The sequence below is a fragment of the Embiotoca jacksoni genome, unplaced genomic scaffold (assembly GCF_022577435.1).
Source record: "Embiotoca jacksoni isolate LCO1_2020_lvr unplaced genomic scaffold, fEmbJac1.0.p SCAF_12, whole genome shotgun sequence".
In the NCBI taxonomy this organism is placed as follows: Eukaryota; Metazoa; Chordata; class Actinopteri; family Embiotocidae; genus Embiotoca; species Embiotoca jacksoni.
Genome location: NW_027185252.1, coordinates 6,603,806 through 6,628,075, shown reverse-complemented (window position 1 = coordinate 6,628,075; position 24,270 = coordinate 6,603,806). Strand labels below are relative to the sequence as shown.

General features: G+C 43.7%; 3 protein-coding genes across 5 annotated transcripts; 1 reads left to right on the top strand and 2 right to left on the bottom strand.

The window, feature by feature from the left end:
- The first annotated feature begins 423 nt into the window (after positions 1-423).
- Positions 424-9,812, top strand: fam149b1 (family with sequence similarity 149 member B1). Of its 3 annotated transcripts, XM_069144457.1 has the most exons (16): positions 424-862; positions 1,497-1,613; positions 2,166-2,310; positions 2,959-3,107; positions 3,278-3,421; positions 4,033-4,185; positions 4,307-4,488; positions 4,596-4,738; positions 5,093-5,161; positions 5,669-5,781; positions 6,067-6,291; positions 6,957-7,080; positions 7,219-7,344; positions 7,540-7,621; positions 8,036-8,173; positions 8,319-9,812. In XM_069144457.1, the coding sequence occupies exons 1-16, from the start codon at positions 816-818 to the stop codon at positions 8,399-8,401; spliced, it is 2,040 nt and encodes a 679-aa protein (XP_069000558.1). In that variant the 5' UTR covers positions 424-815; the 3' UTR covers positions 8,402-9,812. The 3 variants fall into 3 exon arrangements, with proteins under 3 accessions (XP_069000558.1, XP_069000560.1, XP_069000561.1); XM_069144459.1 differs by lacking the exon at positions 5,093-5,161; XM_069144460.1 differs by lacking the exons at positions 424-862; positions 1,497-1,613; positions 2,166-2,310 and having other exon boundaries at positions 3,095-3,421.
- On the bottom strand, positions 9,078-11,875 carry dnajc9 (DnaJ (Hsp40) homolog, subfamily C, member 9). The gene is made up of 5 exons (XM_069144461.1): positions 11,502-11,875; positions 10,673-10,813; positions 10,102-10,356; positions 9,840-9,923; positions 9,078-9,738 (listed from the first exon to the last, which is right to left on the bottom strand). The coding sequence occupies exons 1-5, from the start codon at positions 11,673-11,675 to the stop codon at positions 9,628-9,630; spliced, it is 765 nt and encodes a 254-aa protein (XP_069000562.1). The 5' UTR covers positions 11,676-11,875; the 3' UTR covers positions 9,078-9,627.
- A 1,239-nt stretch (positions 11,876-13,114) lies between these two features.
- On the bottom strand, positions 13,115-22,649 carry ndnfl (neuron-derived neurotrophic factor, like). The gene is made up of 4 exons (XM_069144456.1): positions 22,269-22,649; positions 19,396-19,646; positions 17,480-17,604; positions 13,115-15,227 (listed from the first exon to the last, which is right to left on the bottom strand). The coding sequence occupies exons 2-4, from the start codon at positions 19,575-19,577 to the stop codon at positions 13,789-13,791; spliced, it is 1,746 nt and encodes a 581-aa protein (XP_069000557.1). The 5' UTR covers positions 19,578-19,646; positions 22,269-22,649; the 3' UTR covers positions 13,115-13,788.
- Between the last annotated feature and the right edge of the window lie 1,621 nt (positions 22,650-24,270).

Below are 24,270 nucleotides of genomic sequence, written 5' to 3'. Positions count from 1 at the left end.
ATATCACACACAGAAAAAAAAACAGCACATTGCAAATGACGGGCAGGAACCGAATAGGACATACAGGACTCAACTGTACCCTTTACAGAATGAAATAACACACTACAGGATTATGTGCTCATTGTGGGCAGCCAGAGACAGTAGTTCAGCACCTGTTGCTGGAATGAATAAAATGTAGTAAGCAGCAAGAGATTACTTCTTTTTTTTAAAACTTTTTTTTAAAACTTTTTTTTACGAAACAGGCTTAATTAAAATTTCTTTTTAGATTTTTTTTTCCCTGACAATCTTTTTGCCCCACACTCCTGTCCAGCAGGTGGCGGTAATGCGCCTCCAAGTTGATCTGCCACAGAAGAAGAAGAAGAATTTACCACGAGCCCATGGGGCTCCGGAGCTGCGTATCCATGACAGCCGCGTTATTGTTGTTGTCCGTGGTGCTAACTTTAGCAGAGCAAGTCCTCTGCTAACGTCATACACTGTTTGTTTTTTTTAATTTTGTTTTTTTATTTCAAGATATTTAATTAATTGATAGACAACTTCTGGACCACGTTAATTTAACACGAAATGAGTTTTGGGGAATCATGTAGGAACATCAAGGATGTTTAATCTGACCGTGCGTGTAACGCTGGCGAGCTGATTTACAGACGAGGCTTTGTTAACATCTGTACCCGGAGCCCCCCGTCCAGCTGTTTGGCGCTGAGGTGTGCTTTGATCTGTCGGGAGGACATGTCAGACGTCCCTTCAAACTGTTGGCAGAGAGTCCCGGAGGCGAGAATGAGAAACGAGGGCTGGAGCCTGTAGGACGGAGACACAGGAGAATGATTTCACGATACAACAGGAGACCCGTGTCGCACAAGCTCGAGATGTGAGTACCGGTCGTGAAGGGGGCAGTTTTGTATTTACTATTGTACCGGATGAGCTCTGAAAACACTTGTGTGTTTATTGCACCGAGGGGGCTTAAAGGCCGCAAATGGGAGAACGTGTGATGAGTGTCTTCACTGCTGTTTGAAGAAACAGGATTCTTGTATTTCCAAAATGCCTTATCAATAGATGCATCAACAGTAGTTATGATACCATTGAGTGACTTCCCCATATCTAATAGTTCAGTTGTTCCCCTGTGGACTTGCTTAGCAAATTTTTTTTATCGTTCACCTTTTGTGGGTGTTGTTATTGTTAATTATTTGCTCTTGCTTTTTTACAATTTTGGGGGACATTTTACACAGGCATGTGCTAATAATAATAGTGGTCAAAAAAAAAAAAAATCATGGGAAATTGCATATTTTTAATTGAAAACCGTGGAATTTTCTTTTGAGAGGACATCCGGACCGCCCACCAAATAGGTGCACTGGCGTCCACCGAGCGCAGTATCGTACTTTTATGACATCTCTTCATGTCCAGCTTGACTTTCACTGACAATAAACACTCCACTGGCGCTCATCTCAAAATGTGACGCGCTCACTTTGTCTTTGATAAATGCCCTCGATCTGTCTCCTGTGCAGCCGTGGGTTGTCTCGAAGCAGCCTCGACCACCACCCTCTCCCAGAAGAAGCAGAGGATAACCAAACCCCTCAGCGCTACCTCCACGACCTGCAGGAAGCTGTCTCTGCACACAACAGGTAAAGGTGTCCGGCTGGTTCTGCAGACAGATAGGCGGGCCCGTGCTCTTCTGCGTGGACACAAACTTTGCTGATTCCCAGAGTAAGGCCGAGATAAAACAACGTGCACACGCATACTCTGTGTGCGTGTTTTGTAATGTTACACTGTCTTGAGTGGTCAGCTGATTCTCAGGGTTCTTGCTATGTGACACCCAGCGGTGGATTAATTCATATCACATTGCCTCCTTCAGATGTGCAGTTAAAAGAATAAATAATGAAGCAGACCGTTAGAATATTCAATTACTTTGACATTTGCCCTTCATTTTCCGCTTTGATTGTACCAGCCAACCGGTGTGACTTCCTGAGCCACATATAGACACTCCCTTTTAATTTAATCAGATACAAGGGGATGATTTTTTTTGTAATTCTATTGGGTCGTGTGAAAAAGATGAAAAGGGAAGGTTTACTGTAGGAAGAAGGAACATTGGACTGCATGTTTTAAACGGGATATTACTTGTCGTTACTTTTCAAGTTGACAACAAGCCACGTAAACCTGCTCGTCTGTCTGTGTAGTTCGGAGACATCTGCTGCGTCGGGAGACTCTGACTGTCCCACCGTCATCTCTGTGGACTCCAACCAGTCATGGTCAGGTATCCACAGCTCCACGGGCACCGGTGTCTCCACAGAGAGGAGCTCCGTTTTCTCCTGGGGCTACGACGTAAGTCTACTCTTGATGATGGCAACCTGTCTGTCACACAACAGAAGAACTCAAGTGATGCACACACTCACACAGGACATGTTTTTCCTCTTGCTTTTTTCTATCCTTTCGTTTATTTATTTTGTAGGACGGTTTCATGTGCAATTTTGATTTGCTTATATTTGTCAGCTGTGTGGAAACCACAGAAGAACATACAACCACTATCTGTATAGTATAGCAGATGGCTGCTACTTTACATATGCAAAGCCAGATTCTACTGGGTATTGGTTTGTTGTTATGCTGTGCTTTTTTAGACTTGGCTGGTCCTACAAAACTTTTTCAGTACTCAAATGATTTATTTAGTTCTTTGTCCTCAAGTTGCTTCTGAGAGAAAAAAAAAAAAAAAAAAAAAATCTGTTATGCAGCCCAACTTATGCTTAGCTCACCTCTTTTTTTTTTTTTTTTTGTCTCTCTTTGTTTGTTATCACATGAACACTCCAACTTGACCACAAACACACTCCTCTGGACTGTAAATATTATTCATGTCGAAGCTTGCTGTGAATGGTGCTGCGTTGCCAATAACTGATGAACACACTGAAAAGCAGCAGGTGAGGAGTAACTCGCTTTCTTCCCTGTGTTTCTGTCTGTGTCTGTTTTTCCGTCCCTCAGGAGTTCGACAAGGCAGCGTCCCGGCAGGTGCAGCAAATGTTTGAGGAGATCGACAAAGAGCTGTACGAGGGGAGGGGCGGCGGGGGAGGGATACTCCAGGGGCTGCAGGATGAATGTCAGCAGTGGGCCACGCGTTTTCCCCATCTTCGGTATGGTATCCGTTTCCTCTCGGTCCTTTTTTTAGTCGCGAGCGAAACACGGCAGCAGCGGGATCAAAGATGAATGCTAATTGTGGAGAAAAAGCCAGTAAAAACACTCCACACTTTTAGGAAAAGACGATGATTTTGACTTATTCATTTTGTGTGCACGTGTCACTCAGGATTCTGGGGACGCAGATGCTGTATCCCAGTGATGAGGGCTTCCAGTGGTACGCTACTTCAGGGAAAGGCAGCTCTGCTGGCAGCCCGTCAGCAGGCAAAGACGGCAGCGTGAAGTCTCAGGAGAAAGATAAAAGTGGCACAGAGTAAGTCTTAACTGCACTGACTCACTGGTAGGACACAAAAGGTCAAAGTTCACCTGATACACTTACCCGAAGACAGATTGCATTTTGCGATGTGGTTCTGTTCAGTGATCTGAAACATACTGTATATATGTATATACTGCATGTCAGTCATCAAAACTCTGGTCCAAATAAACCACGGTGTGTTGCTTTATTACTCAAAGAAAAATTGTAATGTCTCTCCGTCTCAAGAGGTTGTTGGCGGCCTGTCCAGATGACGAGTGGTACCGCATCAATTATAGAGGACTCCTGGCTGACTCTGTGGTTCTGTGACCTACATCCCCTGCCTTGTTAATTAAACATTTGGCCCAAAGTCATGTTGGTTAGCTGTGATGAATGAGTGCCTCCATCTGACTATTTCACTTCCAAACCGAGTTCACTTAATGGAGTTGAGATATCATTGAACATGCTCGCATGAAAGTGTCTGGACTTTCCTTCTGCTTTCCAGTCTCGTGTTGTCATCTGGTTTCATTTTTGATATAAAACGTGCAGCATTTACGTGCTCCTGTCTGCGTTTATTTCGTTAGTACAGATTAAGGTGCTAAACTACGTGTCCATGTTGTCTTGGGCTAAAGGTTGAATGTGCAGGGCAGGAGAGCGGCGCTGATCAAGTCTTCCTCAGCAGAGCTGGATGGACCTCTCGGTGCCTCCGGCAGCCACGACAAGCCCAGGGTGATTGAAGTCGAAGGTCTGATGGAGGAATACCTGGCTTATGATAGCAGGGACTTGTAAGTTACTCGTTTATCATAACTGTTATTCCATAAGCTCTTCAAAATGTAAACCTCCGCTGCTGTGCATATACCGTTCATTCGTGTAAAAATAAAATGGCGTATATTCTGTCTTCTTTAGGGATGACGTGTGGGACCGGGATTGTTCGGAGTCTGCTCGGAGGCATCGCTGTCTTCCCCCCGTCTCGCCGTACCGATGTCGCCGCCAGGCCGTTCTCGACCTGCTGTTCGACGATGTGTGGAGGCAGCTGGTGGGCTGGATGAAAGAGTTGGTCCAACACCACTGGGAATGCTGCCCCTCACGTAGGGCTGAGTTTTTACTGCTTTGCATCAGGGCTGTCATGATATCAGATTTTCACAAAATTCTCATGCTCAGTGCTTAAAAGTGGATGTACATGTGTGTCTGGCAGACGATGATAAGATTTCTGGCAACTTGAGCCCCGTGCAGCAAGACTCCCAGAATCCCTTCATGCTGCTCTCCATGTTGCCCACGACGCTGCCCAAACTTGGCCAGAGCCGCGTGCCGCCGCTCACGGCTGGCCCGCTGTTCCAGGTCAGTGGTCGGAGAGACATCTTTGCAAACATTAGAGTCTCGTACGTGTCTGCTCCGCCGTTCACACCTGATTATCACCTGTTTTTCACTCCTGCCTGTTGCTCCTCAGTCTTTCAGTTCATTAACTTGTATCACTGTTTTCTTCCCTTCCCTCTTCACTCTCTGTCCTTCACCTTACCATTGTCCTTTGTGTTTCCTTGTCTGTCCGTTTTCCTTTTTTCATGTTCATTTGTTTTCTTTCTTCATGTTCTTCTGTTGTCATCACCACCTTTGTTGTTTACCCTTCTTCCTTCCTTTCCTCTCTTTCCACTGTTTTTCTTTGGACGTGCCCTCCCCCCCCCCCCCCCCCTAAAGAACACAAAGTCAAGGGGCTCAAAGCACAAGTCCAGACGGAAATCCAAAAAGCAGAAAAGGCCTCCCAGTGTATGTAACTCTCTCACTTAGAGCCAAAATGGTGGTGTGTTGTACGCACGCCGTCCATAGCGGCTCATTTATCTTTATTTCTAGAATGAATGTGCTTGTGCCTGTTGATTAACACCATTATTATCACTACCGTTTAACTTCCTTTCAACATGTACAAATTTGACTTTATTTAGATCCTTCTTTTTTTTTTTTTTTTTTTAGGAGAATGTTGGAATGCATTTTGTTGAGCTAGTTGTTGTCTTTGTTGCATTTTAAGTGTCGTGGTATTTTTTTCTATTGTTGTCCTAGCAGATGTAGGGTCCTCCTCACATCCCTGCATGATGAATAACTTCTTTGAGATTACACCGTGTTGTACATCAGGAAATAACTAACCACGTGGCCACTTATGTGATGTCTTTTGTCTCCTCTGACCTCCCTCTGTCCTTGACCCCGTAATCATTCTTGGGGTTATTTTCATCTTTTACCTTTCATCCCACCCGTCTCATTCCTTCCTCTCACTCGTCTCAGGCCGGAAGGGTTCCTGTAGGAGCGGCAGCGACTCAGCACAACCTGAACGACCTCATGGTGATCCACAGCATCCCCCTGCAGCAGAGGAACCTGGGTGTGCTGGACAGAAACCAGTAAACATTTTACTCTTCCTACTGATGATCATCATTTCCAAATTCGTCACACATTTGTATATTCCTAATATATGATTTAAATCTTTGAATGGCAATGAATATTAGATTTCTTGCCGTTTTACGTTGACGGGGAAAACACAAAAAAAAAAGAGGGACGTCGCTTCGCTCGTGCCGTGTTTTTTTTTTTTTTTTTGTCCCTGGTTTTAACACCTTGTACGGCGGAGCACGCTGCCGGTTGGCTGGCTGGAAACTATTCATGGACCGTGCTCTCTGCTTCCCACACAGCGAACCAGAGGAGCGGGCGTCTCACCGACCGGGCTCCAGCGCTGTCCCCTCCAGCAAACCTCGTCCTCGCCGAGCCCTGGAGCAGAGCTCCTCCTCGCTGTCCCGCCCGGCGCAGTCAGCCCGACGCAGAAACCCTCCACCCCGAACACTCCTGCCGCTGGTCCCCAGCCTGAGTCAGCCCAGCACAGCAGGATCCATGGATGAGATCATCCGTGGGACACGTCTGTGAGTTTCAGCATCATGGGGAACCCCGTCAGCCCCACCCAACCGCCCCGTCTTGCTTTTTACTTCCGTGCTCTACCCTACGGTGTGTGAAGTTGCGCCGAGGCAGGGAGCGATTACTCTGGAAATAGACTCCCTTTCAACTCGTGCCTTTTGGCTCTGCGAAGTAGAAATAATGGAGGTGGGAGGTAACAGAAGTTTCACATGTGAAAGCAACTTAACAGATGAACTTGTCACGAACCAAGACAAACACTGTAAGCTGTGTGAACTGCATCTGATTATCTAATGGTGAAATCAGAAAGTCTTCATTCACAATTCTTTTTAAAGGTGCAGTTTGACATTTGAAGAAATAAGCTTATTTACTTTCTTGCCGGGAGTTCCAAGTGAAGACTTAAATGTCAAATGGAAGCGATTTTACTTCTACTGTCATCTACAAAGTCACCGCGCCAAAATAGTCCAGCAAATGCTGTGGACCTTGGTCAACAAATCAAGTCTGGGGAGAGTTAGATTAGAACATTTTTTTATCATCGTGTGGTGAATTTTCATCCTCACACCTGAGCTGTGAGCTTCACAGAACTCCCACAGTCACTTCTTTAAAAAAAATAACTATATAATAAGGCCAACAGTCTGTCTATACTTTATCTTTAAGTGCGTGTCTTCCTCCGCAGACCCACGGCCAGCGACCGACTCACCTCTCCACCGTTGCCCCTGAGCAGAAACACACTCCTCCCCCCCATCAGCACCGGGGACCCCGAGTCTTCCCACTCAGGGCAGCAGTCCAAACCTGCACAGGTACGGTGGAACAACACCAAGTACACATAAAAGCATACAGCGTAACAGTTGTACTGAAGCATGTGTTGATGGTTTTTTTTTAAATTATTTATTTATTTAATTTTGTTTTGCCGTGTGTCCGTCTTTTCCCCCCACCAGCGTCAGAAAGGTCCGTCCAGCCGCGCCCACAGTGCGATAAACGACGAGGCCGGCACTTCGATACCAAGAGATCGTCACCACCTGCTGGACGTCTTCTCTCGCCCCAACACGACTCACACATACAGGGTGAGATGCTGTTCGCCGTCACAGAATACAACACGTGCACACAACGGATTGCCTGGTAGAGCGGCCATCGTGTTTGAAGCAGGTCTTTAATGTAGTCTTCCAAGCTGTTAGCTGTTGCGGTTAATGTCCCGTATGACCGGCGTGTGCAACGGCACGTTTGACCCCCCCCCCCCCCCCCCCCGGTTGTGTTTTCAGTCGGACACTCCGTACCGTCGTTCCTTCACAGTGTTGGACAACATCGGTCAGGGGCGGCCGGGCAGAGCGTCCGTGGGCACAGGTCAGAATTTCCACCACACGAGTTGAATGAAATATCACTGTGAAATGAATGAGTACGCACTGGTGTCATGTTAAAATGCTGAAGTTCCTTTTAGCTGTCTGTTTTCAGCCATCCATATTATAATATATAAACCTAATCATAGTTTAGCAATACACACACACCTTATTAAGAAGAGGAAGATCAATTTATTGGCTTTGAATATTGGAATATTTCCATCAATGATAATATTTAAACAAGGTAGATTTGACATAAATGACAACTTAAATATACGAAGCCTATTGCTGAAATTTAGAAATTCCTGACAATGACAGGTACCAATAATCATGTACTACAGTGGTGCTAATTCTCCGCTCAGTCAAACGGGTTTAGTAGTACTTCAGTTAATTACATTCATTTATTCCTTCATTCCGCCAGACTCTCTTGGAATCGGTGTGACCGGCATCAGTCTTGGCATCAGCAGCTCATCTTTCTTGGATTCGTTTTCCCACCACCCCTTGGGGCACTCGCCCATCAAAGACGAAGAGGAGCCCGACCCGGAAGCCCCCGTCCCAGGTCAGTAGATTAAAGTGGCTGATGAAGCTCCACCAGACTTTGGCCTCAGATAAACCGTGAACGTGAGAGGTCGCAGCGGCCGCACTGGAGAAATATTTCTAGTTAAGGTTGTTCATTAACTCCATTTTTATTCCCCCCCCAATAGCTCCAGTGGTGCCTGTGTCGGCCCCACCTCGGTCCTACGCCCGGGGAGGCATCTCATCCAGAGCCAGCAGACCTGGCTTGTAGTTTGCCTCTGATCTCCAGACCCTTCAGCCATTTATCTTTTCAAGCGCAACAAAGAGCAACACCGAACAGTTTTGTTTTACACAAGTCGCAGATTTTTTTTTTTTTTTTTTTTTGGTCATATTTTGCATCTTAGGTCAAATTTTTGTTAAAGGCCTATTTTTGTATTTCAGAAATCAGCTTATGTGGCTGCCAAACACACAAAAAAAGCTATCGACAGTAGCTCCACCTTCATGTACATTGTGAGCTGTATATGTGGACATTTGTATGCATGATCTGAATGTGTATATACCTATTTATATGTGAATGTACTGTATATTACCCTCTGCAGTGTGTTGTGACTATGCAGGGAATAACACATCCACCCAGAGAGGGGCAGAGAGGATCAAAAGCACTTTTTTTTCACTCCCTGATGCTACATTAGAGAGTTTTGTACTGTATCTTTTATAAGGACAACATTTTCAACCGCCCTGTGATGAGGATGAAAAAAAAAAAAAAAGCCTCTCATTGGACACTGGAACAAAATCAAGAGATGCCAGCTTTCTCTTCACCTCCAATCATAAATCAGAGGAGGGGATGTGGCATCTGTACAGACAGAACATCTGCACCCGATGTGCTTCTATGAATACATCTGCACGTCAGTGTAGGAACATAGGAGGCAGTTATAGTTATAGGGGACTATATTTGTAAATAACTTTATTCAACATGTCTGTACAAAATACTGAACTGGATGTATTTTGTTTTCCCTTTAAACTTAGCAAAGCCAAGCGGGGATGCTTTGACAGGTAACATGAGGGTTACTGCACAAAGGACAGTTTATACATGTATTCATTACCGAACTAATATATCCGACAGCCATGCCACACCGGCGACGAAGCTTGAAAAGTTTTTCTTCCAACGCTTTTCTTTGAATCTATTTTATAGAAAATAATAAAAAAAAAACAAAAAAAAAACAACTTGTGTACAAATAATGTACTATACAAGTTTGGTATTATTTTGGTTTTATAAAACAACAAATGACAAGAAATAAATTTACATTTTGTTAAGTGTCACAAAAATCTTCTGAGGCTGACAAAGAACAGTTTTATGAGGAGGCATAGTAAGGAGGCAGTCAGGCAACTGTTCAAACATGTACTTGAACCTTAATAATCTAAAACAGTTTTTTTTTTTTTTGAATGAATACTGACATGCTGTGATTCATTTACATTTTATCTGCTACAATCAGCTTGTCACTTTTTTCCCCTTTTACTCTTTTGGGGTTTTTCACTTTTTTGGGAGTATTTTGCTTCCAGGTCCGACATGAAACTATTAAAATTCTGCTCTCTGGCCTTCTGTCTTTGCTGCAAAATAAGAAAGAAAGGAAACATTAGCAAAAGAAAAAAATAAAAATAAAAAACCACCCACTTTACATATACATACTGTATGTGTCTGCTTTTGTTACCTGAAGCATCATCACAAGACTATCCTGATCATCGAGGCCCATCTCCTTCTGCATTTCTTCTGCTTCCTGTCGCTCTCTATCAGCCTGGAGAAACAATTACAATCACATCATTGAGATCGGGTGGAGTCTTGGATAGATAAATACAGAGCAAAGTGCTACACATCTGAAAATTAAAAGATCATTAAGGGAGGAAATCAACAGCAAATAAAGTATATGTAAGCTCTGATGATTTTCTGGCTTTTAACGCCAATGCGTCTCGCACCCTCTTCCTACGCGCCCTCTTCTTCTTCTCGCTCTCCTGGGTGAACGCTGGGAAGGCCGTGACCTCTCCGCTCTCGATGGCCGCCTGGATGATGCTGCACAGCCTGGGCTCGTCTTCCTGTGAGCAGCACAGAGCCGAGGCCGTGATGGCGTTCATTTCTCCCTGGTGCTGCACATACAGCTGCATCAGATCCTGCCGCTCCTCGTCAGAGCCCTTGTATTTCTTCTCGAACTCAAGGATGTCCTGCACTGTGATCTGGGAGACGGAGGGAGACGGAGCAGGTTGTCAAGACGCGTCACGGGTGCTGATCAAAGGCTGTAAAATAACGTGAGGTTTAATGATGCTGCAACAAAGGGCCCATTTAAAAAAAAAAAAAAAAAAATCAGGACGTAGTGATGTGTTTGTCGCCCCATCCACCGTACGTCATAAATTCCTGGAATACAAGTGACTCGCCTCGGGCGACACGCCATCGCATGTCCCAACGCAAACAGCAAAGACAAAGCAATCAAAGTGACTTATTATCGTCACATTAGTAGACAGTGAAGCCCAAACAGCTGCTGTGCTCTGATACCTTGGGGAAGAGCAGTCTCCAGTAGTCCTCCCAGTCCCGGTCTTGACTGAGGACGTCGGACTCTTCATCCACGACTCCCTGCTCATCGTAAACGGCCCTCTGCTCCTTATCGCTCAGCACCGCATACAGCTTCCCCAACACCTGGAGGGAAGGTGAAACGTGGGTACTATTGTTATTATTATAAAACTTTATACGAGTACTACCAAAATCAAATGAGGAGGCATTTGTTCCTGTCGGCTTTAAAAAGCCACATCTACTGTAAGTTTGGGACAGAAATTTTGTCAGATGTTGCGTAACCTTTGGATTTATGGTGATATTTACACTGTCCGCAATGCTGCCATTATTGAGCAGGTCTTTTTTTTTTTTTTAACCTGGCAATTGTTGATATAATTGTGTCATCAATCCTTTAAAGTATTAACTCACCTGACACAGCAAATACACAGACATTTCCGTTTGGTTATTTGATCTGTACACAGTATGTCTGACTTTTCTTGTTTAAAAAAAAGGGAAAAAAAAGGAAGTATACCATAATACAGTGTTGAATTGATCAATATTGTCCTTGTAATATCAATAAGTCCCTCTTGAAATCTACATTACTAATTTGCAGTTGCTATTTACATTTAAATTTTTTTATTTTTTTTTATTGACTGGGTTGGAGTTTTTTTTTAAAAAACCAATCACTGTATTACTGTGAATATCACAAATGCACGAGGACAGCATGTCGTTGCGTTAACGCAATTAAGGCGGTTGGATATTACTGCACCGTAGTTAGTCAGATAGCTAATTAGTTAGCCTAGCCTGTGGTCGTCTAGCAACCAGGAGAACCAACCTGAAACGTCTCCGTGGCCCGCGGGTCGTCGGGAGCCCGGTCCGGGTGGACTTTCAGCGACACTTTGTAATAGCTCCTCCGGATATCTGCCTCGCTGGCCTCCTTGTTGATTCCCAGCACCTCGTACAAATTGGAGGTCTTGAAGAGCTCCTGGCACCGCTCGAGCAGACCCATCCTCGACAGCTCTCCGGTCCGACCGATGAGTTAATCCGAGTTTTGACCGGTGACGTATTTACTCTGAAGCGTCCGCACGACTTGTGAAGCTTAGTTTTGCGGCTATCTTGCGCACAAGTTCAATTAATACGAATGTTTTTGTCCTCCCTTTGTTGACAATATCAATCTGGCGCGCTGGTCTGTCACGTACATCCCGTGCGTACAGTGACGTGCTTGCGTCATACGAAAACGCAACCTCTTATTGGTTGTCATTACGATTCGTCAGACTGTGTAATGAGAACCGTAAATTACTATTTTCTTATCTTTGAAAATATTATTATACAACAGAACTGTAAGGATTTTTTTTTTTTTTTTTTACCTTTTCCGATAATGTCTTTTATTTTCTATCTTCGTTTACATATTATTTAGAGTTAGATTTAGTTATTAGTTATGCAAACACTAAATTGGATTAGGGTCATTGAAACACGTGTCAGGAAAAACTTCGATGCATGCATGCCTCTAGACTCAGGTAAGTTTGTTTCTTAATTGATAATTATTGCATTGTTAGAATTTAATTTATTTTAAACCCTTCCCTGACGTCATTATAAACCTTAAACTCACACTTCTGTAACTAAATTTAAATCTTAGAGCTGCAGAGATTAGTTTCTTAATTGATTTGCTGATTGACAAAGTTTATTGGCAACTATTTTGATAACTGATTAATCGTTTTGAGTATTTTTTTCTGATTCCAGCCTCTTAGATGGGAATAGTTTCTGGTTCATTTAGTCCTCCTTGATAATAAACTAAATATGTTCCGGATATGAATTGTTGGTGGGGACCAAACAAAACATTTTAAACTGCACCTTGGGCTTTGCTAAACACTGGTCTGGATTGGTCTGGTCAGATTAATCTAAAATAGAAAAAAAAATCATGAGTTGCAGCCCGACACTTGTTCCTCTCTCTACTGAAACTGTCTCTCTTTTCTTTTGTTTTTTTAAGAAACAAGAAAGAAAATTAGATTCAGAAGATCTGGATGATGTCGATAATGAGGATGGTGAAGATGTTGAGGTGGAAGAGAAAGAGGAGGGCTCTTCTGGTCACACAGACTCTGAGGTGATATTTGGTCGACCTTTGGCAGCCTTGGGGTAAAAAGAAATTAATTAATTACTTAAAAGTCAAAGGGACACATTTTTCTTTCAGGACAATTATAACCTGACAATGCACGGCTTCTTTAAGCCACAGCTGTTCTGTCTAAAAAAATTGTTTAAGTTTACCGATAATTATTTCAGCCTTTTTCAAAATACACTCGCTTAATCTCCTTTGATTTAAATATAACCAATTAGTGTGTCACAAGCCTCGTCTACTGCAGGAAACGAAGAAGGTATCTAAAAAACATTTAGTTCCAAGAAAATTGGATTTCATGGTCCACTTTACATACATCCATCATTCGACCAAGAATGTACAGATACCTTAGTATTTATTGGTGAGTTTGAAGCAGCACAAGAATACATCAAAGACAATGAGGCAAGTCACTAAGTATTTTTCACTGCTTCATGCGAAAGCAGAACACAAAGATACACACAGACTTTGAACTTCGTTTCTGTAGATTGCGCCCATCTGTGTTTATAAGCCTGTACAATATGCAGCACTGGAGATACACACTGCAAACCCCCCTGTCTCAGATGTTAACTCATTATTGCCCCATCTGCTTCTGTTGCATATTTGGCACAGTCTCTGTTGTTGTTTTTCTATTGACTCTCTGTCATCACAAACCTCATCTGTCCTTTGTACTCAGACACAGAAATAAGCACTTGGACAACTGGCACGTCATTATCATGATCAACAATGAAAAATAAAATGACAAAAGCACAAGAGTTGTATTGGAAATGTTATGAACTTTTGCTGGTGTGCAGATCCTTCTCATATGCTCTCCATCCGCTTGCACTGATAGTGTAAGTGGAGTTTGAATAAAACCCTTGCTCCTCCAGACGTAATATTCCCTTGTTATGGTAACAGTCTCTCCACAACAGTCAAATGGCTTCGTTCTCTCGGTCAGTCTTTACAGCATGTCCATGGCTGATGCGTTGTCCCCTAAACTGGGACAGTTTTAAAACCTCCTCTAGGGGGCGGCAGCTCAGCATTCCTTTCTGGTCTTCACCATCTTGCTGGCGTACTTGATAGGGATCCCCCAGCGTCTCATTAGATAGACATCAAACACGTAGGCCATTCCTGGTTCCAAGCCCCCGATCACAGCCGTGGTGACGGCCCGTCGAGGATTTAGCTCTTGGAAATACTTGCAGAGAACTCTCTCGGTGTCCGAGCGGGACTCTGGCCCCAGACAGGGTGCAGTTAGAGCGGCCACTCCCCCAGCCTCCGCCTCACGGTTTCCAATCTTTCTGCGGTACACGCAGTAGAGGCTTCTTTCCTCTGTGCCCATCCAGGCCAGGGTGACACTGTTGCAGCCCCGCAACCGGTTGAAGGATTTTATCTGCAAGGTGGAGGGCAGAGACGGGACCCCTTGGCGGTGGTAGGCTGACGAGGTCTGCAATTTGACTGAAGCCATCAGACCTCCCGTTAGAGCTAGATCTGTCTGGCCAGTGGTAGTCCCTTCTCTCTCCAAGTGGATGAGATACGAAGGACTTCCCTGGAGCCAAATGTGCGCTAAATCTCCCCCCACAGCCTGAGAGGTCAGGACCTGACCTTTACTCGACACGGTGACCTTGATCTTTTCACCTCCACCACAGCTCACCAAGGTGAGGAGGCCGCTCTGCTGCCAACCCCGAGGATGGAAACTGAAGAACTGCTCTGACTTGGAGCCCCTGTCGTTGAAGGTCACCCACCTCAGCTCCCCTTCTCTAAGTGTGGTGATCGCAGGTCGACCCTCCTCATGTGTCCGAGCAAACGTCCCCTTGTACGCAACACTGGTCCCATTCAGCCTGTCGATCACGAAGACGTCAAAGTAATACTGTATATCAGGCAGGAGCTCAGAGACGGTGCAAACGCTCTCCGTCCCCTGACACACGCACTGCAGATCGGCGTACTCATCAGCGAGGGAAGAGGGCGGACTCTGGGGTTCAGGAAAAGTGTCCCACTGCTGCCACCACCACTCTTTCAAAATGGGCCACACCGTCACGCTCCTCCTTTGCTCCTTCTTTTCTTGGTTCTGGTCTTTCTCCTTCCTCATGCTCTCTTGCGCAGCACAAAGGCTGGCGTAGTTTTGCTGAGAGTTGACGAGGACACAGTAGTCATAATTGTTCTGCGTGTGTGGGAGGCTGGCGATGGAGGTACTGGGCGCCCAGCTGAGGGTGACGCTTGTCATGCCGACGCCTAACGTGTGAACTCGCGGGTCGGCTGGAAGCAGAGGGAAGGTGCCTGAGGGCCCCGGGCCTTCATGGAGGTACACTGTGGCTCTGGTGTTCTGCTGCTTGGAGCGCAGCCTCAGGATGTAGATGGAAGCACCTGGGGAGGAAGGACCCCTGTAGGTGTCCACTGTGCTGCCAGTGAAGCTGTGTATTTTCTCCTCAGTCCCGGGGCCTCGCCACCACACCTCAGGCGTGCTCTTTTTGGTGCTCCCTGTGAGGAGAGAATTGGAGACGTAGTTATAATCAAGTAAGTGATCAAAGTCCCACACAGAAATATGTTTTTGCTAATTGTTACTTGATTTGGACGTTTGACTTTCACAGTGCAGAATGAGGTATGTTCACAGTTTTGACACTAGAAACTGTTTTCACCTTTATTTGCTGACGGGGGGGAGGGGGGGGGTGCATTTCTCTGTACTCACCTTAAATATGACTAAAAAAATGATCCATGTTATTCGGAAACTTGAAAGTATGCATAAGTACACATAAACTGAAAATTAACCTTTTAGTTAAGGAGGACACTATATTGCGTCAACTGTAGTAAAAGCACTTTTGAAACCATAAAAAAATGTGCATTTTCATAGATTCTGGATTTCTAAATTAGAAAGAATAATGACCCGTGATTTACAATTTATTGTTCAAAGTAGGATATCTTTATATGTCTGGAAGGGATCATAAAATATGAGGCAAAATGATCTCATATCTGGCTCTTAATTTGGCATTTTGGATGAACTGTTTTTCCCTTTTCTGCCGTGAATTACCCAACTCGTATCCATGTGCCAGGTATGTCGTTAGCTTATTGTACCATCCTGGATTCTTGTCAACAGGGGAGGTTACCAGGCAACCTGCGCAGCCAACTAATTACAGTGAATAACTCAGTGTAAAACCATAGTTTTTAGGCTCAGGTTCCAAAATCCAGTTTGCTAATTAGCTCCAAAGCTGCTATATAGGCCAGGCCAGCTGTTTCCTGCTGCTTCTAGTCTTTAGGCCAGTTCAAGCTCGACCAAAATGTCCAGCTATTCCTTTATTTATTTGGATTTCGATTGGCTTTCCTGAAACCACTTATGTAGGAAATTTTAAGTAAGTATTACCATTCAGTGAGAAGTAATATCTTCGGTAATTGAAATAGACAAAGATAAACAAATATTAGCTCTTTGGCTATTAAGTTCGATCCTTCTGTATGTCTGTATGTCAGACGCTGGAATGACATTAAAGAAGTTGAAGTTAAGCCACGTTGTGGTTTATCAAAATTATGAATGAATCAATGAGCAAAATTATGACCCTGTTTGTTTACAATATCTTGTTCACTTTTAAAAGTACAGGCACTGTGAACCGTATAAAACAATAACTCAACACACCAAAGGGAGAAAATCCTCAGCACCTAATAAAATGAACAAACAAATGTCAACTGCCTCTTCAAAAAAGGGGATGCCAGGATTTGCGTTCCCACCCAAATTGTTTTCCTTTTGATGTACAAACTCTTCACTTGAATGACGCAGCAAGCAAATAAATGCAACAAATAAAAAAAAAATCACCACTTGTCTTCGCTGTTCGCGTCTCCCAGAGACGAAAAATTGCTCCTCAAATGAGACCAAATGTCACAGAATCAAAGTGAATAATTCAGGCTGACGATGGGGACTCATGCATGAGCTCGGTCTGAATGATTTATGTGTCACTTTATAACTTCATAATATTATTTTAACATGTACAGAAGCTTGTTTAAGTAACCTGGAAAAATGCTCACACAACACTGAGGCTGGAGATGTGATGACTTCGCTTCACTTTGATCATTGATCATCCTGACTTCACTGTGCAACTCTGCTGCCGTTTAATCCTCTGAGTTTATTTCCTTAGTTTGGTTTGCTAGCCACAAAATATCGCTGATATGTTTTGTTTGTTCAGTGCTTGAATTGAAAATGTGTTCAGCAGCCTCTTTTCTGTGTGTATTATGACACTTAAAAATCCGAAGCCTCGGGTGAAATTCATGACAATGTGACAGCCAGATATGAGCACACTCACTGTCTCCGTCCTTGTCAGAGATAGTGGGAGCCACTTAACATGGTTTGAACTTGAAACAATTTTAAAATATCTGTCTTATCTACCTGAGAAAGACTTTTCAAAATACATAAATACATTCAGGCTTCAGCAATGAAATGATTGTTTGATAGAAATGAGTTTGTTGGTATAAGATATAGGTAGTTGTAAATTTAAGCCCTGACCTACCAGCTGGAAACATTAAAAGACAAACAAGTAATACAAAACCATTAAAAAAAAACCGTGTATCTTCTGTAAGTTGAATCATCCTCACTATGACGTATACCACACATCATGGACATAAAGCTGTCCTAACCTTACTTATACAAATACAAAGTTAAATAAGATTAGAGTCTTTGCCCTTCACTAAATCCCTGATGAGATTTGATGTCGTATCTCTTTGTGCAGTTTGTGGTCTTACTGTCCACTCACATTGGAGGCTTTTCAGAGGTTTGTCCTTCAGGGTGCGTGCAGCCAAGCTCCATTCGATGGGGAGGTCACAGGGGCTGACGGTCACCGACATCGCCGGAGCCTTCTTCTTCAGCGTGTAGTATAACCTGTGGACGAACACCAAAGATAACCACGAGAAGTTGTTGGATTCCTCACGAGGGAATGTCAAAAAGATTACATCGTGTTTCCATTCAGCTGCAAGGTGATAGATGAGAAGACAAGATATCTTCCAGTGCACACTGCAATATTCTTTCATTTTGTTGGATGATTTTTAGATAAGTTGGGCTGGTTCTGATTTTTTTGCAGCTGTTTCAGACATTTGCCAGTCGCTGTGTTTCTATTTGCCAACATGCTGATCAGTCATTTGATAGTAGATCAAGAGGGGTGACCTGGGAATCAGATGATAAGGCTGCATGGACAGTTTCAGATTGGTATCTGCCTGCTTGCTGGAACAATCCGGGAGCGTGCTTAGCATCAAAACTATTACGTTCCTTTTCCGGATCAGATGTTTTAAGGACAGTGTTATTGCATGTGGGATTATAGATTTGCACATTTAGATGGCAGCTCAGATGCCGTTTAAGGACATTTAACATTCACGCTATGGTGGTCTGCTCATATTTTAATTCAAACAATCACTGTCCTTTATCTCCTGGGTCAATGTTAATATTTTTACCCCCACAAAGACACCTAGATGGAGAAAGTCTATGTCTTTCAATTACAAAGTTTTTTTTTAATAAAATTTCTTTACAGTTAGTTACCCTTCATGGAAATGTAGTAAGTGCACTATTTTTTCTTGATAAATATTTGTTCTCCTTCCGCAAAAACACAATTATTCATTATTCTGTGCAGATGGTGATTGTTTCCCAACAGATGTGCGACACTGTCATTCTCAAGGGCGCTTTGTAGCTTATTTAATAGAGTGATTAATTCCTGAATCGGTGTTTTCTCTCCATTATTTGCCGTGTGGTTCTGCATGACTGCACTGGTGGACAGACTGCAGCACACAGGGAGACGCGTTTTGCAATTTTCAGCTCCCACTTACAGAAAGCAAGCACTGGCACTGTTGCGTAGGGTTCAAGCCAAATGGGCTCCACTTCCTCGTGCTCTCTCTATAGTGGTGCTGGAATCAGCCTCTGTCTCTAAAAAGGTGGTTGGGGGATGGCTGGTGACATGTTATTGAAGTGCGAAGGACAGATCTTGTGAGCAGACCGTAAGATTTAATCATGGGTCTTCAATGAACTAAAATTTCAAGAATTCACGTTGCTTCAAAAACCAAATAAACGAGTATGAGGTAGCTCTCGATGAGTAAAGGAGGGAAGTTTGATGCGGAACTCGCAACATTTCTTCTAGACTGGTAAGTAAACAGCTGCTAACGTTGGCTATGTAGCGATAGCCTGTAAAGGTAACTGACAGTGATAATTTGTTTGCTGAATTTGCTGTTTGTTGATACGCACTTCAGAACAGTTGAAATAGCTGTATGTGACAATTGGCTTGTCATCTAGCTATCTACAAAACTGACAAAAAGGTTTGCTGCTATGACCCTTCTAATAATGGAAATAAGCAAGGTATAATGTAAACTGCTGTAAAGGTCTCACCAAAAAAAAAAGCCAACTTTTAACTGACGGCAGGTCAAGAATATTTTTTAAACTGCTGAGACTCTGAGAGCCGCACCGACGGCAGACAGTGATTCGCTATTGCCTCTTCGCATACAAAGCGGTATTACAAGTCAGAATTTAAATCTTTCATACCACAAATTGCCAAAGTCAATGTTGGAGTACCTTTTCCACCACCGATCAAATCACTACCTGAACAAATAGTGAACGGATTAATTAATATTGGGAGTAATCTTGTCACAGCCAACCAATAACTGCCCCACATGAATACACCTCGTCTGTTACCTGCGAGTTCGTCCTTTGGGGAGTGTTATAGAGGTGATCGTTCCTTCTGGTAACCATGTAGTTGAGCGAAGTGGCACCTCATTCTCAGGCGCCGGAGCTGAGTGCACCCGGGGCCACGAGGGGCCACAAACCAGTGCCAAGGCTGCACCGAGACACCAGGACAGGGACCCAAGTGCCATCATTGAGTCTTGTTTTCTTTGTCTTTTACTCTTTGACTGTCCTCAGTCCCTAAGTCTTGGATATCTCCCAGACTGTGAAAACACAGTGGAAAGGTCAAGAACATCAATCAGAGCCCATCAGTGACACACACACACACACACACACACACACACACACACACACACACACACACACACACACACACACACACACACACGGTGGTGCACTCAAACACGTTTAGTTGAATTCCTACTGTACCATTCACGCAGACACTAAAAAGCTGTAGCGGCTGATGATTCATTGATATGAAGAAACATCCTATCCTATTCAGACAGAATTATTCATGCCGGCGAAAAGAAATTGCCATGCTATATTACTCTGGGATGTGTGTGTAGCACAGCTTGACACTCAGTGTAAAAAATCACCCATCGCACCACTTTTCAAAGTGTGAAGTGGGTTGCTAATATCGCTCTGAAGTCGATGCGTTTACATCTACATTTCTATTTTTATTTGGAGGGTTCAAATGGGTCTCTTCTCCAAATATCTCTCATTAGTAGACACTTTATCATGCGAACGTGACGCCATGCTGATGTGGAGAGGAAGTACACAAACAACACCTGGAGGCGCTCTGATGCAGTCATACCCAATCAGCATAGATTAAGGCCTAACAAGAAGAACTTGTATCCCATTTTTAAGGCTCTCTGACTTTTATTTTATTTCTCTCACACTTTATTAGTGTTACGCTGTCTTTTTTATGTGTATATTTATATGTGGGTGTGCTGCTGTGTGTGTGTGTGGGGCTGCGGTTTAGTGGCAGTAGATGATTACAGGTCTCAATGTTCCTCTTTCTCTCCAGAGAAAACACATTTGTTCAAAGTCACACGGTCTTCAAAAACACACTCCCCACCTCCCCCTAACAAGGTGTATTATGTCAGTGCTGCACCCTATAGATCAGATGACAATCACAGTGGAACCGTGGAGGCAGCTACAGAAGGCACATCTGAGTCTTTTGGGCCCCGGGACGCTCCGAGATCCAAACTCACACACTGACGCACAGCTACAAAGTCGCACAGAGGCGGCTGCTCATTATCCTTGCAAAGAAAGACGGGAGCGAACGACCCATAAAGCTTTAACTGAGAGACATGCAGTGGGAGAAAATCAGATTGAAAAAATAGAAGGGAGGAGAGGAAAGGGGAGGCTGAGGAAGGGAGGGCTGTGGAAATGGAGAGCAAGAAGAGGAGGATGCTGGATCCCAGAGTAATTAGAGGGAAGAAGATGGAGAGAGGAGAAGAAGTGAAAGTAAATAAGAGATGGAATCAGAGGAAAAAAAAAACATTAGTGCTGCGCAACAAGATTGCAATGAATTTGTTTCAGTGTTTTGGCCAGACATATGCGGCTGATTGGTGTTTACTTTAGCCCCCATGTCTAATGTCCAGTGTGTCACATATTACCAGATGGCTGCACAACCTCACAGCTCCTCTGACACTCCCCCTCATTCAATCTTGATAAAGATGAAGACATAAAAAAAGCTTGGCGGGCTTGTTTCTTCAAAACGCACCCGCTGATAAAATATGCATACGGCTCCTCAGCAAATTATGGCCAATTGAATTTTCATAAGGCAAAACAGGCTGGGTCTTACAGAGAGAGGGAGCTTAGTGAACTTAACTACCGCCCTCTATAAATAAATACACACTCCCCTTTAGACACAGGAGCTCATGACTTTGATGGTCCCGCTCACTCTCTTCTCAGTTTTTTTTTTTTTTTCATTTAGATGAGTTTCCTGTTTCCATTATGTTTATCCCAGACTGTCAACTGTCTGCATTCATTCTGGATTCTGTTTGGGGTTTTAACTAAAGATACTTGAGCCCTGCTCTGTTTGTCTTTCTCTTCCTCTCTCTGCCCTTTTTTCTCTCCCTGCTTTTTCACTTCATTTGGCCCCCTTATATAGAAGTTGATGCAGGCTCAGTTTCAGAGGGACAGTTTGAGTGCTGTGTGCTATCTGTCTGTACATTGTATTAGCTATCTTCTATCTCCCTGGACTCTGGCAGGACCATCTGCCTTCTGTTATCTGTGGGCAGGGACAGATTAAATGGCATGGGGTGGTCCCTGCAGGATCCGTTGTCCCCTCAAACTACTACGGGCAAAGGACTGGCCCGTGATAGTGGGGGTTGACGGGATGATGGCGGGGTAACAAGCAGTGACTATGGAACTTGATAGGATTTTACGGCTGATTTTCTACCTCGCTGCATGTTCGTTGGAATATATTAACCCTTCTGCAGTTTTTCCTTACTTTCACTGTCTTGCGCTACTTGTCTCGATCATTTCTCTTTCACACACTTTTATACAGGATTTTGCCATTTCTTGATAAACACTTTATCTCTGCGCATTCTCCACTGTAACACTTTTCTTTGGAAATACTTAGAAAATTGCTGGTAGTCCGAGAGAAAAGACAGATGACCACAACCTTTAAACATGCAAAAAGAAATGTGATGAAGATGAAGACGATCCTGCCACATAGAAAAAGTGCCCTGCATCTGTCTCTGCTATATGTCTTAAAAACCCTCCGGAGACCGCTCACGACCACTCCCACACAAAAAATACAACTGATTCAAAGAAACAAGTTGCTGACTGACACAACCAGTTGAAATTTGAGACGCTGACGTACTCACACATGCTCTGCAAGGACAACATGCATACATGCATCCCCCCCTTACCTTCTCTCAGTGCACGCTCTCCCTCTCTGGTGCAGGGAGTGAGGGATGGGATCAAATGAGAGAGGGAGAGAGGATGGAGGAGGAGGAGGAGGAGGAGGAGGAAGAGGAGAAGGAGGAGGAGGAGAGGAGGAGCGACAGCAGGTTGTTGTCGGGTGTTCCACTGACTCCGTCTCCCATGAGGTTCCGCTCTCTCCCGACTTCAGGAGGTGTCTCAGGTGTCCCTTCAGGGCTGTCCCAGCTCCGTTGCGCCCTGTGCAGTGTGGATGCGAGGCTCCCCAGGCACTCCCCTCACTCTTTCCCTCTGTCTCTCGGTCCTTCACACGTGGAGGCTTGTCCTGCTAAACACTCTGTGAATGTCATCCGGTCAGTGGAGCTCGTATCCCCCTCTCCTCTTCTCGTTTTCTCACTTTCACCCCCCTACCTCCCCCCACACACACTCCCTCCTTCTCCTCTTCTTTTCACTTGTTCGCTCTGTTTACCTCCTCCTGGTAGTGAACAGAGCTCACTTGCAATTCAAATGGGCTCATGTGTGACTGTGTGTGTTTGTGTATCTGTATGTGCAATCTGAGAGTGAGGGAGCTGAGTGGGGGTGGTGATGAGAGAGAGAGAGAGAGAGAGACTGTGTTGTGAGGGAGAAGGGAGGTGATGTAAAAGTTAAATGCATTCATACCGGTCGGTCTCTGGCTGCTCTGATAACATCTGTATTAGCAGACGATTCCAGAGAGCATGTTAGAGGTTACACTGTCTTTGTGCCCTTATCGCTTGTTCACTCAGCTGCTCAGTCTGCCTCTAAATGAACAGGGTCCAATGGAAGAACAGCCTATCAGATACTTAATTGATTTATGCAAATATTTAGTGTGCAGTTAAATGTTCATTAAACGGAGTGAAACTGGACTTTTTACATGTCTCAAACAGTGCTGAGGAAACATATGCACAATTTGGTACTTTCTTTTTTCTGTAATTTTAATTAGGTGACATCATTTGATTTTGTTTTAGAAGACATCAAATTACACATCAAATTAAAAGGGGATCCATTTACATCCTTTCTTTTTATCACTGCTCAACGAATTGCATCATATTCTTTTCTACATTATTTTATGTTATGCAGAGCTCATACATACAGATCTTTGACATTATTAATCATTTATATCACAAAATATATGTTATCACTGTCAAATGTAGATAATTGATCTCTGTGGGGCTCCATTTCATACAAATTTTAATGAATTTTTAAAGCATTTTTTTAGTGTTCAAGTTTTTGCATTTCAAAGTTTCAAAGATAAAGTAAATCAAATCTTTACCCAGTATTTAATTTCTCACTTACTGAACACGTTAAACCGCAGCACAATTTTGATTTGAGGAATTTTAGTTGCATAGAGTTGTTCTTTATGATTTAATATGTCTGAGCTCATCTTCTCCCTCTGTCATTGTGCCTTCCCATTTCCTGCATTACCCTACCTGCATGCTAGCACGCTAAATTGTTCGCCTCCTGGGCTCCTCCATGATGCCGTCGCCTAGCAATGGTCTTCTCATGACTTAATCACCTGAACTCGAAGCATACCGTGCACACGGCTTCCCATGTCGCAACCACGAGTTCATCCGTTCCATTTGAAGGCAGCATATGTGTCAGGATATTTCTTGTGGAGCCTGTCTAGCTGTAAGAAATTTGACGCTGACGTCACACTGTGCTGAATTTGTGTTGAAGGCTGCGTTTTTACTTAAAGTTGTGCCTCTGGAAGAAAGATGTGAAGGATCTTGTTTTACGCACACACTGTTGGACTAACCTGTAAAAGCGCCTTTCCATTCATTTCTACAACCAAACAAAGTAAACAGAAAACCCCATGTTTTTCAGCAAAGTCAAGTTTACAGCAAACCTTTTTTTAAATTTTTTATTTTAATTTTTATTAATAATGCAACTGATCAAACCTGCTGCTTTTGCCTCAGTAAAATAATCACATAGCTGAATGTTATGTGAGTGGAGTTAGTGCACTGGAGTCTGTAA

Bases quoted from the DNA above. Each gene is read 5' to 3' on its own strand.
- dnajc9 (XM_069144461.1), bottom strand. From the start codon at position 11,675: ATGGGTCTGCTCGAGCGGTGCCAGGAGCTCTTCAAGACCTCCAATTTG. The intron at 10,814-11,501 runs GTTGGTTCTCCT...CCTTCCCTCCAG, and splicing joins GGGCCACGGAGACGTTTCAG to GTGTTGGGGAAGCTGTATGC. The intron at 10,357-10,672 runs GTATCAGAGCAC...TCCGTCTCCCAG, and splicing joins GGAGACTGCTCTTCCCCAAG to ATCACAGTGCAGGACATCCT.
- ndnfl (XM_069144456.1), bottom strand. From the start codon at position 19,577: ATGATGGCACTTGGGTCCCTGTCCTGGTGTCTCGGTGCAGCCTTGGCA. The intron at 17,605-19,395 runs GTAACAGACGAG...GTTCGTCCACAG, and splicing joins CCCAAAGGACGAACTCGCAG to GTTATACTACACGCTGAAGA. The intron at 15,228-17,479 runs GTGAGTGGACAG...CTCTCCTCACAG, and splicing joins ACCTCTGAAAAGCCTCCAAT to GGAGCACCAAAAAGAGCACG.
- fam149b1 (XM_069144457.1), top strand. From the start codon at position 816: ATGATTTCACGATACAACAGGAGACCCGTGTCGCACAAGCTCGAGAT. The intron at 1,614-2,165 runs GTAAAGGTGTCC...CTGTCTGTGTAG, and splicing joins GCTGTCTCTGCACACAACAG to TTCGGAGACATCTGCTGCGT. The intron at 4,739-5,092 runs GTCAGTGGTCGG...CCCCCCCTAAAG, and splicing joins CGGCTGGCCCGCTGTTCCAG to AACACAAAGTCAAGGGGCTC.